Genomic DNA, 18,161 nt, shown 5'->3' on the forward strand with positions numbered 1-18,161 from the left:
CAGCCTAGCCTCTGCTTCTGAAAAGCCTCAGAGTTCCCTTTTAAGATGGGGAGACACCAAGCAGGAAGTGCTAGGACGGAATCAAAACTGACCAGGAAGGGGGCGCCTGAGTGGCTCAGTCGGTTAAGCATCCAAGTCTTGATTTTAGGTTAGGTCATGATCTCAGGGTCATGAGACTGAGCCCCAAGTTGGGCTCTGCACTGGGCGAAGAGCTTGCTTAAAATTCTCTCTCCCACACCCCTTCCCACCCTGCTTACATGCGCTCTCTCTCTGAAAAAAGAAAAAAACAAAAACAAAAACTGACCAGGACAGGGACAAGGCAGAAGAAGGAAAGGGAAGGTCCACACTAGACTGAGATAGGGGTGGAGGGGACACAACAAGGAAATCTCAGAAAATAAGCCTCCACCCTCAGGACAACAATGGAAGATGGAGCTCTGTGAAGACAGACAAGCTTATCTGAACCCTTCTCACTCAAGTCCAAGAAAACAAATTTCACATACAGAAAAGTATTGAGGACAAAAATCATGGGAAAAAGAAAATAAGGAGCGTGAATGATTTTAAGGTCACAGAACAAGGGACAAAGTGGCATTGCATGCCTCAGGTTTGCCAAACGAATCAAACCTGAGTCTGGCCCCTACTGTGGATGGAGCCGCAAAATCTGCAGGAAATGCGGGAGACAGAGCAGCATGGTGAACTGCACCATGGCTGTGCATTCTGCCAAATTCCGGCCATGAGGTTAAAAGGCCCAAAGTCTTTGAATGAGTTCCTGGAGCTGTTATAACAAAGGACCACAAACGAGAAGGCTTAAAACAACTGAAATTTATTCTCTCCCAGTTCCAGAGGCCAGAGTCTGAAATCAAGATGGCGGCAGGGTTGTTTCCTTCTGGAGGCTCCTGACGGAGCATTTACCCCATGTCCCTCTCCCAGCTTCTGGTGACTGTGGGCAGTCCTTGGTGTGCCTTCGTTTGTGGACACATCATTTCACTCTCTGCCTCTGCCCCCGTATCTCCTCTACGTTTCTCTTCTCTTCTCTTACAAAATAACTGACATTGGATTTAGGGCTCATCCTAATCCAAGGCCATCTCATCTTGAGATCCTTACCTTAATAATTCTGCAAAGACCATTTTTCTAAATAAAGTCAAAGGTCAAAATCAAAGGTCCCAGGGGACACATCTTGTAGAAGGGGCCACCATTCAACCCACTCCCTGCTTCGACATAAATCGTAAGAAAATAAAAGGATGGATGAGGAACCATAGATTTAAAGAGACTTATAAGGCATATCAACATTTTCTTTAAATGGGCAAGATGAAACTATAATTTCTAAAGATGCATATTTGGGTGATTAAACTTTATAAAAACATACAAGGAAGTGAAGACTAAAAATATCAGGCCAATGGTTAACTTTTGGTGGGAGGCAGGGGGCTGTGATCAGGATGGAGCATACAAAAGGGACTTCGGTCGGTGTCACAGTTGCCTAAGAAGCCAGTGTATAAGGCAGAGGTTGCTAGGTCACGGATGGATGCCTGTGGGTGTTTCTCGAGGTGGATTCTGTGGACTGTCTGCATCACAAGTACCCTGTTTATAATAAGGCACATTCCTGGACTCCAATCAGACATGCAGATTCACTAGAAGTGACTGAGAGCCATGCTCTGTGCCAGAAGTTCATCCTAGATTTATTTATTTTATTTATTTATTTGCCGGGGGGGGGGGGGGAGCATGAGTAGGGGGAGGGGCGGAAGGAGAGGGAGAGGCAGGCTCCCCGCTGACCGGGGATCCCAAGGATCCGCTGGGATCACAAACTGAGCAGAAGGCAAATGCTTAACCCACTGAGCCACCCAGGTGCCCCATCCTAGGTCTATTTAAAAACACAAGAACTCTAGGGGCACCTGGGTGGCTGAATCCATCAAGCATCTGACTCTTGGTTTCATCTGAGGTCGTGATCTTCCGGTTCTGGGATCGAGCCCAGGAGTCGGGCACTGCACTCAGTGCAGAGTCTGCTTCTGCTTCTTTCTCCCTCTCCCTCTGCCCCTCCCCACTCTCACTGTCTCTCTCTGTCTCTCGAATGCTGGGAAAATTGGATAGCTACATGCAAAAGAATGAAACTTGACCACTATCTCACACCATACACAAAAATAAACTCCAAATGGATGAAAGACCTCGATGTGAGACAGGAATCCTTCAAAATTCTAGAGGAGAACGTAGGCAGCAACCTCTACGACATCGGCCAAAGCAACCTTTTTCATGGCACATCCCCAAAGGCAAGAGAAACCAAAGATAAAATGAATTTATGGGACTTCATCAAGATTAAAAGTTTCTGCACAGCCAAGGAAACAGTCAGAAAAACTAAGAGGCAGCCCACGGAATGGGAGAATATATTTGCAAATGACACTACAGATAAAGGACTGGTATCCAAGATCTACAAAGAACTTCTCAAACTCAATACACGAGAAACAAATAAACAAATCAAAAAATGGGCAGAAGATATGAACAGACACTTTTCCAATGAAGACATACAAATGGCTAACAGACACATGAAAAAATGTTCAAAATCATTAGCCATCAAGGAAATTCAAATCAAAACCACACTGAGATACCACCTTACGCCAGTTAGAATGGCAAAAATAGACAAGGCAAGAAACAACAATTGTTGGAGAGGATGTGGAGAAAGGGGATCCCTCCTGCATTGTTGGTGGGAATGCAAGTTGGTACAGCCACTCTGGAAAACAGTGTGGAGGTCCCTTAAAAAGTTAAAAATTGAGCTACCCTATGATCCAGCCATTGCACTATCGGGTGTTTACTCCAAAGATACAGACGTAGTGAAGAGAAGGGCCATATGCACCCCAATGTTCATAGCAGCAATGTCCACAATAGCTAAATCGTGGAAGGAGCCGAGATGCCCTTCAACAGATGACTGGATTAAGAAGTTGTGGTCCATATATACAATGGAATATTACTCAGCTATCAGAAAGAACGAGTTCTCAACATTTGCTGCAACATGGACGGCACTGGAGGAGATAATGCTAAGTGAAATAAGTCAAGCAGAGAAAGACAACTATCATATGATTTCTCTCATATATGGAACATAAGAACTAGGAAGATCGGTAGGAGAAGAAAGGGATAAAGAAAGGGGGGTAATCAGAAGGGGGAATGAAACATGAGAGACTATGGACTATGAGAAACAAACTGAGGGCCTCAGAAGGGAGGGGGGTGGGGGAATGGGGTAGACTGGTGATGGGTAGTAAGGAGGGCACGTATTGCATGGTGCACTGGGTGTTATACGCAACTAATGAATCATCGAGCCTTACATCGGAAACCGGGGATGTACTGTATGGTGACTAACATAATATAATAAAAAATCATTAAAAAAAAAAAAAATCTTTTAAATAAATAAATAAATAAAAACCGCAAGAGCTCTATCCAAACAGTACCTTCCTGGACAAAGAGCTGAAGACAAAACTACGCTGGTATCTAAACCACCATCTATAATAACTATAATGGTCAATTTTCTAGGATAAGCACCTAGAGATTTTGTTATTAGCATGTGATGTGCTAATGGCTTAAGGACATGCTCTTCCTAACCAGGAAGATAAAACAGAGAATGTTATTTCTACGCGGGCAACTAATTGAATTGCACTACAAAAGCCTTAAATTCTTAAACTAGTCTTCTCCAGACCCTCCCATTTTAAAGCTAAAAACCAGACTTGGCTGAACTGGGATTAGAGGCACAATTTAAACTTTCACTGCTCCAAGGACTCTCTGGGTTTATGAGCAGTCTCTTTAGTTTCCTGAACCTACAGTTTTTCTATCTGAAGATTTAATATTGAATTGCCACAAAACTGTTTAATAGTCCTGTTTCTTGGGAATTATGTATATTGGGCTGATGGACGTTGGCAAAATTGTATTTTGAAATTGAAAATGAAGACTTTTAGAGAAGATTATAACATCCAGCTTTATACATATAGTGTGTGTGTGTGTGTGTGTGTGTGTGTGTGTGTGTGTGTACGTGGGTGAACAGGAATGCAGAGCTTGTTATGTTAACCAGCAGGATGAGAAGGGGCAGGAGGATGAGAGACGCCCATCAAGGCATTTAGGCCCAGGAGTTGCACCACCAGCTGTAGCTAGAATAGGAAATGATGGGAAGAAGTCCAAAGTCATGCAGCTGACTCTGGCTCTTCCTCTAGTGCTTGAAGAAATCACCTGGAGGGACTTGTTAAATAAGATTCTCGGGCCCTGCCTCAAAGGATTCCGACTCATTAGGACTGGGGACAGCTCAGGAATGTGCATTTCTACAAACTCCTTGGATAAGTCTGCAACAAGTCATACTTTGAAAAGTCTTCCACAGGGGCTCTAGCCCGAGCTGACAATTAGTGTCATTGGTGTCCAGCAAGGAATGGTCTCTTGGCAGCAGCACAAACCAAGGTGAGTAGCAGAGAAGAGGTTTGAGATTCGGGTAGGCAGGCTAACAGATGAATTAGTCCCCCAGGGCTGCCATAGTAAATTACCGCAAACTGGGAAACTCCAAACAACAGAAATGTACTCTATCACAGGTCTCGAGGCCAGAAGTCCTACATCTAGAGGTTGGCAGGGCTCTGCTCCCTCCAGAGGCTCTATGGAAGATTCTACTCCTTGCCTCTTCTGGCTTCTGGTGGCTGTTGGCATTTCTTGGCTTTCAGCTGCTCATTCCAACCTCTGCCTCCACCTTCACAAAGCCTCTCCTCCTCTGTGTCTTTCCTCTGGGTGTCTCTTATAAGGGTATTTGTCATTGGATTTAGGGCTCACCCAGGTAATTCAGAAGGATCGTATCTTGAGATTCTCTTCTTAGTTACATCTGCAATGATCCTTTTCCCAAATAAGTTCACACTACAGCTTCTAGGGATAAGGATAAAGACACGCCTTTTTTTTTTTTTTTTTTTTTTTTTTTTTTTTTTTTTTTGAGGGGCCACCACTCAACCCAACTATCCAGGCCCATTTTGTCACAACTAGCTGCCTGGGCCACTGTAAAAGCACGAGAAAGGGGGTGGTGATTGGCAAGAGCAGTCTGGCTCTGGGGCTAGCTCAGTCTAACCTCCAAGGGAAGGACAGGAAAGCTCAGACTTAGGAACCAGCCAGGAGCCGATAACAGTTGAGATGGGAGTGGGATGAGCAGCAGAGCTGACTTTATGTTATTACCTTGAACTTGTGAGTCAGGATTCTAGAATCCCTAAGAACCAGGACATGACGGTGCTCCTACTCTGGGACAGAGTTAAACTACCGCAGCAAGTGGACATCCAAGGGCAATAGGGAAGGTCTGAGGCTGGGAGTCAGACCGGACCACACAGACCTACAAAGCACAGTCACACAAATAAACAGAATCATAAATAGCTTCCACTTATTGAGCACCTGCTATGCTATATGCCCGCACTTCACATTTCTTATTGCCTCTTTTCATCATGACCTTGTGTTATGGGCATTGCAATGTCAGTTCCCACTGAACAGATGAGAAAACCGGCTTTTAACGATTTAAGTTATATAACTAGTAAGTGGCTCCAAAGCCCATTATCTTTCTACTAAAACACGCTGCCTCTCCACAAATCAATAGCCTGCCTCAAATTTTAGCATCTTATTTTCTGTCACGAGACCTAAAATGTCGAAACATTTGTTTTCTACCAAATACCGTACATTAAAAACATAACTTGGCGAAAGTAGAATGAGTATGTCAGAGCTTTCTAAACCAGAATCACAGGTGTGATCTGGACTGTGAACACACTCCTTTGTGACTGTCACATTCATCTTAATATAATCACTCGCGAGGAGCTCTAGCCAGGATTTTGTACACAGTTCCAAATCCTGGGCTTGTCTCTAATTTTAAAAATGCAGGGCTGTCACGACTCCCCGACCACCCTCACGGCCACCACCCAAAGCATGCTGCCAGTGATATTCTACAGGTGGTAATATCCACCTAGCAGTACTAGGGTTCGCAGTAGTGACCCACGATGAAAAGCAACATCGGAGCAACAAGATCAAGGAACCGCTTACACATTATGCCTCTAGTCCAAAGGAATCGATGCCCTCTGAGTACCACCTAATCCGCCCTAAAGAGAGTGTCAGTTTTATGACTGTCAATAAATGTTTGACCATGTGTCCTCAACTCGCTTGCATGCAAGACCAAAACATTCCTGAGCCCGGTGCCGGGTTTAACGGTACTTTTAGCTCGTCCTGTTCCAGACTAGGTAACAGGACTGAAGTATTAAGGAGTACGAGCCTCAACGGACATATCTGGCCAGGCCTTTCATAATACTGAGTATATGACTTTTTGGAAGTTATTATAATAAGTAACAATTATTAAGTTTTGCATCAGGGCATGAAGAATCGCAACCCTCATCACCCGGTGAACACCAGCTTAGCGGCTATTTTGTACAATTCTCGGTGACTGGAATTGTAAATGACGACTGACACGTACACCTTTCCCCACATTCCTGCAGGGGTCCCTTTTCCTGTTCAGCCTCACAGAAGCAATCCTCAACCCATGAACAGTTGCATCAATACAGAAGTCAATTTGACAATAATTTAATAGACTTCTGGAGACGATTTCTGGTTTACTAAAAAAAAAAAAAAGTCGTTTAAAATGTTTTGGAATGAGTCTGGATCATCGCGTTCGCTTTCAGCCAGAGAACTTGGTAGGCAACCGAGATTGTAAAGCGGTGGTGCCTGGGCGTGCAGCGTTTGCTAGGAGCAAGACGTCATCGTGGGAAGCGTGTACTTCTTCGGATTACTGCTTGGCGGATTAGAAACCCGCAGATCAGTCCTAGGTTAGCCCTGATTAACTGCCTTGGGTGCTTCTGGGTCAGCGGGGGGTGTCCGCTGGACTCAAACCAATACTCGTGGTAAGGTTTCGCTCAAAACGTTCCAGAGTTAATTTTTACTTAAACCCCATCCAGGCTAATAATGAAGCTACCAGGAAGGATCTGGAATGCTAACTCAAGTGGTGCCCGCAATCACGTCAGTCGAACCTTCTGCCCCCACGATCCCGTCTGCCCACATGCTTCTGTCTATCAGCCTGGGCCTCGGGATCAGCTCTCGCTGCCGCATTGGTTGGATTTCAGGAAAAGAGAAACCCACGATTTAAAGGGCTCAGTTCCCACCTGCCAGGCATCGTCCGCATGGTCCAACTTGCCTTTGGAACATATTTGGGAGAATCTCCAGCTCGTGTACATCTATTACACTGACTGGCCAAAGGAAAGAGAATTCCCGCAAGTGTCCCCTTGGTCACCTTGACAATTTCCAAAAGCGAAACTTGCGCTCCAGACTAGATCCACACTGAGTCTGCGGGGCGCTGAGCGCCTGCCCAGGTCAGCAGCCCCCGCCCGGCGTGCGGGCGGGGACCGGGCGGAGCTTGGACAAGGCGTGGCTTTCCGTGGGAGAGAAGGAAAGGCTTTGCCCCACCTCCTAAAAAACTCTGCTTTCCCCCAGCCAGTCAAGGAGGCCTATGCAAATAGAGCCCCTGTCGCCCCGGTAACCGTGATGCACGGTAGCCAATGGAAACCAGCAAGTCGCGGCCCTGCGCCGCGATTGGGACTTAAGTAAGGAGGCAGAGGCCCAATGGGCTGTGGGAACGGTCCTCGGCGGGTTGAAGGGCGGGGATATGCAAATATGGTTTGAAAAGCCGGCGGGAAATCTGAGTTTCGCGGGAGGACCTTGGCGCGTAAACCGTATCCCTTCATTCATTGTCAGCAGCAGCTTCCTGGAGCCATTTTTCAGCTGCCGGCCGCAGCACCCGGGCTGCTGCCGCCGCCTCGCAATCCGTTGCATCGGCCGCCCCCGACGCCTCCATCCCCCCTCGGGGCCCGATATCCGTGCGGCCGGGACCCTCCTCTCTCCAGAGCCCCGATTATTTTTGGCCCCCGGGGCCCGCGCGGTGCGGAAAAATAAAAAGAAAAGAGAGAGAAGGGGCTCGGAAGCGCCGGGAGGGGAGGAGAGAAGGAGGAGAGACTTGGAAACTCCGGCTGCAAATAATAAAGAAATTGAAAACAATACATTAATATACCATAGCAATAAAAAGAGCAGGAGCGAGAGATGAGAAAGGGGATCCAGCCCGCCCTGGAGCAGTACCTGGTGACCGCCGGGGGTGGGGAGGGGGCGGCTGTCGTCGCCGCCGCCGCTGCAGCCTCCATGGACAAAAGGGCACTGCTAGCCAGCCCCGGCTTCCCCGCCGCCGCCGCCGCCGCTGCTGCCGCCCCGGGCGCGTACATCCAGATCCTCACTACGAACACTTCCACCACCTCCTGTTCCTCCTCCCTCCAAAGCGGCGCCGTCGCCGCCGGCCCCCTCCTCCCCAGTGCCCCCGGCGCGGAGCAGACCGCCGGCAGCCTCCTCTACACCACGCCGCACGGACCCTCCAGCAGAGCCGGGCTGCTGCAGCAGCCACCAGCGCTGGGACGCGGCGGCAGCGGCGGCGGCGGCGGCGGCCCTCCGGTAATGCCCTCCCGTTCCCACCGTCCCCAGCCCGGGCGGGAGGTGGGATCGCACCGCGCGGGGTGGTGGGCGCGCTGCGGGCCGCCCCGGAACAGCGCGGGGCCGAGCGTCGTGGGCCTTGGCGGCTGCCCCTCCAACACAGCTTTATTGTTAGACTAGTGCACTCCCCGCCAGCGCCCGGAGGGTCGGGGGGCTCCGCCAGGCGCGCGGGGCAGCGGGGATTGCCTTGGCGCGGACCACGTCAAACACTCTGAAACTTTTCGCGGCCCCCCCTTCTTTTCCTGCACTTTTCCCTACCCCCACCCTCCCCTCCCCTCCAACTCGAAGCTTCCTCTTTCTCGGGCGTAGGAAGGGGTCACGCCCCGGATGGAGAAGGGGGTGGGGGAGGGAGTAGTGAACTGGGGAGTGGGGGACTCCGGGGGCTGGAAACCGGGGGACTGTTGGGGTGATCGCCCCCCGCCGGCCTCCGAGGCCCGTTGGCTGCCGGGGGTCCCTAAGGCGTGCTCGGGGCGCAGGGGCTCTGCCATGCTGCGCTTGACACATTTTGGGATCTGTAACTCCCGGCAACAAAGGGGCTGGGGGAGGCGGAGAGGGGTGGCGGGGGAGGTGGGGCTGGAAGCCGAGTGCGAGCTGGGGCGTGGGCTGTCTGGGGGTGAGGGACTCGCGGGCAGGCGCCCCGGCCTGGGCGCATCCTGGCGGTGGCAGCGGCGGCGCCCGCGTGGCCCGAGCGCCCGGGCCTTCCTCGCCGGGCCCCGGGCCTGCCCTTGACCCGCCTCTCCCCTTGCCCCTTCCTTCCCCGCCCTGTCCCCCTCCCCGCCCCCCGGCGACGGAGGGCGGGGGCAGCCGTGTTCCCGTCCCGCCGCCTGGGTCTGTCCCTCTCCCCGGGACCCGCCGGTGACGTTTCGCACACGTGCGCGGAGGACGCGCCTGTGACTGGGGAGGAGGCGGCGGCGGGAGGGGGCGCTGGAGGGGGAGAGGGGGGCACCCACTTCCTCCTGCTCGCCGGCTCCCTGGCCTGGGACGGTCCCGGCGCCCTCGCACCCGCCCCCGGCACGGCCACCCTCCTTCTGCTCTCCCTAACCCCCCCTCCCGCCACGGGCGCCCGCCCTCGCCCGGCGCCGCCGGTCTGTTCGGCCCTCCGGGCCCCCTCTCCAGCCGGCCCCCCCCACCTCCCCCGGAGCCAGGCTGGTTTCGGAAATGCCCTTACAGCAGCAGGTTAGTGACCGGGACGGCTCGGGGTCTGCCGCCGCCGCGGGGACACCGGATTCTGTTGGGGGCTGAAGCCGTGGGGGTAGGCTGTTGAGCGGGGTTTTGGAGTGGGAACGGGGGGTTGGGTGCTTGAGGGAAATGAGTAAGCAAGAAAAATCTAACTAAGTAAATGCCCCGGCCTCCGGTTCTAGGAACCTCGGGCCGGGAGTGTCCGCCCCAGGGGGTGGGTATGGTGTTTACGTGTATTTTTTTCCTAGGGGGCCGATGGATGGGCGATCGAAAGGCGGAGGGGGGGCTTCTCTCCAATGGCCGAGTTGAGCTCTGTTTTCTGTCTTCCTTCCCTTGTGCTGGAGGGGGAGGGGGGCGGGTCAGAGGGTAGGGTGTCTGTAGGATTCCCAGGCCACCCGCCACCCCCTCCCTTTGTCCCTGTAATTTATAAAGCGCCTTTGAGAGATGATTTAGGTCAGTATGCGGCTTCTCTTTTTGTTGATACTAGAAAGAAGTGTGGCCCGGAGGTCTCTCCCCTTTCTCCTTTTCTCTCCTTCATTCCCTTCCTCCATGCCTCCTGTCTTCACCCTCGTGGTGAGGCTTGGCCCCCACGAGGCTAGAAACGAACCCGAGTCAGCTGTGGTTGATAATACCAGTCGTTGACCTCACCTTGTCTCAGTTCCAAATGGGTGTATTTTTTTGGAGAATCCAGATTTTGCAGGGCTCTTTAAGAAAGTCAGCACATAGGCAGCACTTTGGGAAATGAGATGGGTTTTGGAATAATGAAAATTTTTTTATTCCCTTACTCTTTTCCAATTTCTCCCATGGTTGAATCTTAACTGCTTTCCAGCCCCAGCGATACTTGCTGAGGATGTGTGTGATAGTCTCAGAGAAGCTCATCGTTTTTAGTGACAAGGGTCTGCCAGCAGGGGGGAGATAGAGTACAGTACCTACTTACACATACTGTATTCAGGATGCTGGATCTCAGGTGCAAGAATATTCCATGCTTTTAGCGTTAAATCCTGCTAACTTCATCTGACCTGAACATGTTTAGAATCTTTTTTAAGTGTATTGGCCCCTTACACAGTTCTCTTACTATATCATACACCTAATCTGAAACAACCAGCTATTGACATAATTCTTGTATTGGATTCAGATTTATGGAGAGTAGTTTTGATAATGGGAAATTATGAGACCACCAGATTGCTGGGTTGTTGTTTTTTTTAAATCCTAGCCTGCTTGTCGAGCCTCCAAAACTGTCTAGCCAAACTTACATGTAGTTCATTGTATTTAGAGTATAAAAATTATCTTCACTGTCTTCCAAGTTATTTCAAAACTTTTATCTTTCTTTCCATGAGATTATTCCAGAGTCATGAGCACTGAAGATAGTTTGGTTTTCTTATCAGAATTATATTAGACTTTCATTTAAGTCTTGAAATTTTGTTCATCTTCTTTCCCCAAGGCGGAAGGAAGATGGCTTGGGATAGCTAAATGATTGGCTGAGCAGAAAACCATTTAAACACTTTGTGTCCAAGAAGAGGTTGAGAACTCTGTTCTGGTGACCAAATATGCAGACCTACCTGGTTCCAATTCCCAAGAACATCTAACGGCTTTTAACAGGAACAGATCCTTACCTTTTTTTTTAATGGGAGAAAATAATATGAGTACTGCCTTACTAGCTATATTGCCTCTATCATTTACAAATTTCATGATCTTAGGCAAATAACTTAATTTCTCAAAAGTTTTCCTTTTCTGTAACATAGGAACAATAGCAATACTGACTTTAAGGTTCTTTTTAAGTGTCAATATGACAGTGCATGCAAAACTCTTTGCACAGTGCCAGGCAAATAGTAGATATCCAACAAAATTAGCATTCAGCAATGTTATTTCTTTCATAACTTAGAGAAATAGTGTCAGACTTCGTGCACGCTCCCTTGTTTACATATGAGAGTAAAATCTTTAAAAGTTTTCTAAAGTGATATGGAATTTATGATACCAAATTAATTTGGGTTTTTAAATCCACAGAACATGGCTGTTCCAGCAATGGGTAAAATAGGGACATGTCAGTAGGACAGGACTATATAGAGATGGTGTCGAACCGCTGTACATGATCTTGTGCCCTGAGTGGTGATAAATTTAGATCAACTCATCCTCGCTTTTTCGCCGGGGCTCTACCTCTCCCATGACTCTATGGACCTCCTCACTTTGGGCTGCAGTCTTGTGCTTCCTGGCTCTCAGCTGTCCGCAAGGCAGAGGCATGGTCTAGGTAAATTCATTTTCACCTATGGACTGTTGGAAATGGAAGAGCTGTGGAGAACCAGAGCCAGAAGTGCTATTTTCTGAAGCCGAAAGGGCGTCATCATTTTCTGCCTCTCCTAAAAAAGGTGAAATTTATTTCATTCTCCTCCTAGAAAATTTGGGATCTATTAATGCAAGAGACAGTGGCCTTTCACATCTGATTTACTTTAATCCAGTCACAGTAGCCTCCTGATTATACTTTGGGGAAGAACCCACAGTGCTGGAAATTTCTGTGTGAGAGTGGAGGAACCATAGATGCTATAGCTGGGTCTGTTTTTTTTTTTTTTTTTTCTGTGTGAGTATAAAAGAAAAACGCCGGGTTCCTGTGGTTCTATACTCAATAATCTTGCTTCTGCTGAGATATATGGTTGATGCCAAGTTTAAACTAGGAGAGAATTTTTAGTCACTACATACCCCAAAATGGAAGTTTTGATATAATGCAGTGCCCAGACTCGGGCAGTACAAATAGCTGCTCTATAATCAGTACCAAGGGCGCCACTCTAATCACCCTCTGAAACAAAGCACCCTTAAATGTGGCACTGTGAGCTGAGGAATCCAAGTTTGCGAACAGGAAAGGATTTTTTTTTCTATAAGTTGTCACCTTGTATAATGCTTGGAAGAGTAGATTCCGAGATTAATGCTGTGCGGTGTAAAGCTAACTTGAAAACAGAAAATAATACTCAAAGCTTAGGCCTGAATAAACAGCAGCACCTGGAGATTTAAAGGCTGGGGGGTGGTGGAGGCGGGGAGTTGCTTTTATTCTCATTTCTCAGAGATCTCATGCAGTAATTTTCTTTTAACTCTTCTGTTTTGGGGCACCTGGGTGGCTCAGGCAGTTAAGCGTCCCACTCGATCTCAGCTCAGGTCTTGATCTCAGGGTCATGAGTTAAAGCTCCGCGTTGTGCTCCACGCTGGGCTGGGCAGGGCATGGAGCCTACTTGAAAAACAAAACAAAACCTCTTCTGTCTTGATTGCCTCCCCCCAGGTATACCACCCACACCTTCAACCCCCTTTCCACAGGACGGGGACCCATTTGGCAAAGCTTCAGATAACCATCCTTAGTTTCCGGATTTCACAGGATTTACCTTTCATTAGTCCAGTTTACGGTCAGTCATTTTGCCAGGCTCACCGGCTCCCATTTCTTTCTAACCACCTCCTTTCTCACTTACGTTGTTATACCCAAGATGAGAGAAAGCCAACGATTGCCTGTGCTCAGGGTATCGAGTCCCGCCCCGGTGCCCATGAAACCACCCCAAAGAGTGCAAGGCCCAGAAGTAGATTTCAGTTCTTATCAGATTCTCTGTTTCAATTTGGTTTTTAAAGAGAGGAACTTTCCTGAATTCTTCGAGGTACTAAGCATGTGGTTTAATGCATATTTTCGTGCTTGTTAGCAGCTTAAAAATAGTGTTTTAGGGATTGTATTTACAATTGCTAAGAAGCATTTTTTTTCTACTGATCATTTTTCATGGGACTAAGAAGGGAAGATAAACTGGGAAAGCAGTAAATAGAGGAAACCACTAATGGTATCTCCTTCCTCCTACTCTGATCCGCTCTTCGGCTTCACAGAGTGACTTGGAAAATGTATCTTACACAAAGAAAAGTTAGACGATGAGGCTTAGAAAAGCAACAACTGAGGTGGGGACAGGAAACCCAGGAGGGGGTTTAATATAGAGGGATAACACATGTAGCTTTTGCTCCAATAAGAAGGAAATTGGTTTGTTTTCTGTTGTCACTTTTGCTTCAAACACTTCCCCCACCCCCATAAAGCAGTGTGTCTTTAGAACTCAAAGAATGTACAAGTTACAAAAATGCATTCTTAGTCTTCCCCGGACCTTAACTGGGGGTCAGTCTTGTGGCCATAGCGGCCACAGTCATCTGCAGTATCACTTTGAGCAAGAAGAGATAAAGCCCACTGGTTGCCAGATTGTATCGCAAAGCCCATGCACTTTGCTTTGCTGGAGCGAACCTGAGCAAAGCAGGCCATTACTTAGATCTGTCAACTAAGGCCAGGGCTTATGTCCGCTGGAGGTTGATAGGGAGAATTGACAGCTGATGGAATAGGGAAGGGATAGAAAGAGGTACAGTTGACCCTTGAACAGCACACACACACACACACACACACACACACCGTCAAAAAGCTGAGGATAGCTTTTGGCTCCCCAAAAACTTAACTACCAAGAGCCTACTATTAAAACTTTCCTGGTAACACAGTGAACACAGATTCTTCCCATGTGTTATATACAGTGTGATAATCAAGTAAGCCTGAGGAAAGAAAATGTTATTAAGATCACAAGGAAGAGAAAATACACTTCTAGTACTGCAATAAATAAATAAATAAATAAATAAATAAATAAATAAATAAAACCTCATAGAAGTGGATGTGTGTACTTCAAACCCATATTGTTCAAGGGTCAGCGAGCAGTGGCTTTGGCCCAGCTGTCTAGGGCTATCTATAGGGCCCAGGCAATATTCTTATAATTTGGCAGTCCTTAAGAATAATGCTTTAGGTTAGCACAGGCAACAGTTGATGATTGCCATGGTCTTCGTTCGACTCCTGACGTTGAGAGCTGTAAAGCAACAGTCATCATCTGACCCAATCCCCTTCATTTTGCAGGTGAAGAAATTCAGCCCCAGTGGAGTTCAGTTACTTGCCCAAGGTCACAAGCTAGCTCATGGCAAAGCCAGGACTGAAATTGGAGACTTGAATTCTTAGAGGAAGCCTCATTCACCAAGAAAAAGTTAACTATGTCTCGTGTGCCCTACATGGGAAAAATCGGATGTATAGAGTACATTTTAGATGGCCTTCAGGAGGGATTATATATATATTTTTTCTTTTGAAATGTGCACATATGGAAGTGTCCTTTGAACAGTTGGTCTTGGAGTAACAACTCGTTGTCAACTCTTCAGAATAAGCGAAGCAACTTTAGATGTTCAATGAAAGGGAATTTTTTAAAATGGAAGGAATGACTGACTCTTACCAAAACGTGGTAGTATTTTTAAAGCTTTGTTACTTACAAGCCTGTTCTCTGTGTATATGACGTTTCTGGTGCTTAAAGGGGGAAACATGTACTTCACAGAGAAGAGAACCTCAGAGGACTTTTGAAACTTTCTTCAGGGCAGGGGCAGCACATAGCTGTGGTGCTGGAAGTTTCGTCTGGGGCCATCCACGTCCGGAGTTGCTGGACAGGTTTGCAGAGGTGCTCGCCGGTCACATTGGACTAGATGCTCTTCCCCCAGGAAAGACTTCTGATTTAACCAAGTGGCTGGTCAGTTAACACTTTCAGAGGAAGTCGCCATCCCCTAAAACCCAGAACACATTTCATTAAAATGCCTTCTTTTACTGGTGGGACTGAGTAAGCTTAAAAATAGAATCCCTTCAAGCCCCGAGGCCTAAAAGTGAAACCTAATCTGAGGTGTCTGTAGTTCTTCCAGGCGTTAGGGGCTCGGATCTTTGGCTTGTGTGGCTCCCACAGACCCACAAGGGGCCGTGTGTAGACACGGTCTCGCAGCTGGGGAGCGGTCAGTAGCACGAAGACAGCAGTTGTGGTTATCAGTGAAACTTGTTGTCCCAGAAGATATTTTGGTAAACGGAGTTGGGCTTCCAGGCAGGGAGAAGCCGAGTGCCCTTGATCCTCCCGGCCAGCTCATGCCTGGCTTCTCCAGCATGCCCTGCTTTTCATGACCCCAGTGGTTGTGGCTCTGGACACTGGGGTCACGGGAAGGGAACCCAGAGCCCAGAGAGCTCACCCCCTCCTTTGCCCTCTGCCATTTCTGATGCTCCGATTCTCTAGAAAAGCCAAGCTGTAGCACTGGGTCCGGCAGGCCTTAGGAGAAAGGGAGGCTCATGTGTGCCAAACGGCACCCTCACCCTGAATTCAGGCGAGAAGGGAAGGGCAGCTGGGTGTGAGGCTCAGATGGCGGAGTCCAGAGCCAGAGTGCCTGGGTGCCTCCTCGGTTCTGTGCACCAGCTGTGTGCCCTGGGGCTTAGCACGCTGAACCTCTGCGTCTTAGTTTCCTCACCGGTAAAATGGGAAGATCATAGTACCTGCCTCCCTCCCCCCCTTAGGAAGGTTGCGTGAGTTCCTATTTGTAAAGTACTTAGGGCGAGGCCTGGCCCGTGGGAGGGGTCGTGAGAGTATTGGGTAGATGGCAGAACCGCACGCCCCTTCCACGGCCATCTCTTGGGCTGTCCATGGTGGCATGTTTTCTTAACTAGCCCTGTGTTCACTTAAATGCAGTCACACCTCTACAAATGGTGGTGACGGGGAGGAGGAGTGACACACCGGGCAGTTTTCTCCTGACCTGGTCATTAGGGTCTCTGTCTCTTTATAAGCCATGCATTGACTTAGGAGAAGGAACAGAAGAGTAAGCTTCTTATTATAAAAGTACTAGCAGTAGTAATAGGTTCGTGACTAAAGTCTTTATTTCTGCGATTAAATGTGTTAATAAAGTTGCACTGCTCACATGAATTGCACTGTTAGCATGATTTCACTTCTGCACAGTAAACTATGGCTTAAGACTGAATGGCAGAAATGGGGGTGTCTGAGCACCCCGGGCCCCCGGCCAGCATGGAGGCCCTGTCCGTGTAGGGGGTGGGAGGAGAGGGCTGCCTCCCGGCCTCCCCTCCCTGTCCCCTTTCCCAGCTCCCTCCCACCCCTCACCTCTCCCTCTGCCTGGCTTCTAGAAGGACGCCAGAATTCCAGCCTTCCCTGGCTGCTCCTGGGACTTACCAAATTAATGACAACCTTTCCGCCACCCGCCCCCCCCCCCCCCCCCCCCCCCCCCGGCGTTCGAGGTCCAGTGAAATCTCGCCTTTCCCGTTCTGCCTCCCTCGGCTGCTGGCCTGGCTCAGGGCTGCCCATGGCTGCAGGGTGCCCGCTGGTGTGCTCCTTTGCTCCTGGGTTCCCTCTCCTCCCACTCCACCTCGCTTCTCTTGCTGCCCTCCTTCCCACTGGCCCACCCAGTACTCCTCCTTGCAGCCTCATCATTGGTGTCCCTGCAGGGTCCAGGAAACCCATCCCCCCAGTGCCTTCTACACCCTAGACCCAGATATTCTAGAGGCGTTTTCATTCAACGTCTCCGGTGTGCTCGGCACCCTGGTCGTTCTGTTGGTGCAGAAGAAGTCGGAGGTGTGACCCGCCCACTCTCGAGTTTACAGCCTGTTTGGGGAGACAGGCTTTAAACACAAGGTGATTTCTCGAGCAAGACTAAACAGGAGTCAGGAGGAAAACAAGACTCATCTGGTCCTCAGTGGTGTGGCGTCGACAGGAGGTGCCCGCTGGGCCAGGAGAGCGGGGAGCTCTCACGGTCCTCAGTCTCCCAGCGCACGCGGGCGCACACTTGAATTGTCTGGGCACTTTCAGAAAAGGCCAACACTCGGGCCCCGCCCACATTAATTAGAATCCTTGAGGGTGGGATCCACGCATGGGGATTTTTTTTTCTTTTTTTCAAAATGTCCCAGATCATTTTGCTGTTCATTCTCAGTTGGAACCGCGGTGCTAGATGGAGAGGGAGATTGAGGACGTTGCTCATGGCTGGGGAGGCATCATAGGGCAAAAGGTGGGGAGTGGAAAATAGGTTGCCTAAGGAGAGACCAGTTAGACTGAAGTCAATATAGGGGGAATAACAGAACCTAACATTGGATATGTTGGTAAAATTGGCCTAGAATAAGGATTGGCCTTCCTACGAGGGGCAGGCAGGGAGTTAATCATAAGTGATGTGGGGAGCTATGCTTGCTGTCAGAAGGGGGCCCTGGGGCCCTGCCCTAGGCAGTGTCTGCCAGAGGGGAAGGCCGGCCCTGTGTGTTGCCATATCTTCAACCTTCTTAAAACGCCAGAAATCTACCAGTTTTAAAATGTTGGCTCGATTAAATAGGAAAATGTGCAGGCCAAACAAAATAGGTCTCTAGGACAGATTTGGCTTAAGGGCTGCCACTCAGCAGTCTCTGGTCTATGGGATAATAATAGCTCATGTTTATTGAGTGCCCGCGTGTGTGGAGGGCGCTGAACTAAGTGTTTTATGCACATTAGCGCATTATCCACATAACAACCTATGAAGTGGGTATTACCATCATGCTTGTTCTGCACAGGGAGAAACAGCGAGGGGCTAAGGGGCTGGCTCGGGTCCCCACTGATGCGTGGGGCCGCGGAAATGGAACCCAAAGGGCCTGGCTACAAAGTCTCAGCATATTCCTGGCTTTTCTCCTCTGTGATCTC

General features: G+C 49.1%; 1 protein-coding gene and 2 long non-coding RNA genes across 4 annotated transcripts in view; 2 read left to right on the top strand and 1 right to left on the bottom strand.

The window, feature by feature from the left end:
* LOC123001739 (uncharacterized) overlaps nucleotides 1–7,290 on the bottom strand; it is a 44,045-nt gene extending 36,755 nt beyond the window's left edge. The window contains exon 1 of the long non-coding RNA XR_006410975.3: nucleotides 7,122–7,290. This is a non-coding gene — a long non-coding RNA (uncharacterized LOC123001739). The remainder of the gene's footprint in view (nucleotides 1–7,121) is intronic.
* A 2,135-nt stretch (nucleotides 7,291–9,425) lies between these two features.
* E2F3 (E2F transcription factor 3) overlaps nucleotides 9,426–18,161 on the top strand; it is a 72,062-nt gene continuing 63,326 nt past the window's right edge. For both annotated transcript variants that reach the window (XM_057304868.1, XM_026511572.4), the window contains exon 1: nucleotides 9,426–9,666. In XM_057304868.1, the coding sequence (XP_057160851.1) occupies nucleotides 9,649–9,666 (18 nt within the window). In that variant the 5' untranslated portion in view covers nucleotides 9,426–9,648. The remainder of the gene's footprint in view (nucleotides 9,667–18,161) is intronic.
* LOC130542216 (uncharacterized) lies at nucleotides 9,751–16,415 on the top strand. Its single transcript, XR_008956592.1, has 2 exons — nucleotides 9,751–12,032; nucleotides 14,561–16,415. It is a non-coding gene; the product is annotated as an uncharacterized LOC130542216 (long non-coding RNA).

Source organism: Ursus arctos, unplaced genomic scaffold (assembly GCF_023065955.2).
Source record: "Ursus arctos isolate Adak ecotype North America unplaced genomic scaffold, UrsArc2.0 scaffold_31, whole genome shotgun sequence".
Lineage (NCBI taxonomy): Eukaryota > Metazoa > Chordata > Mammalia > Carnivora > Ursidae > Ursus > Ursus arctos.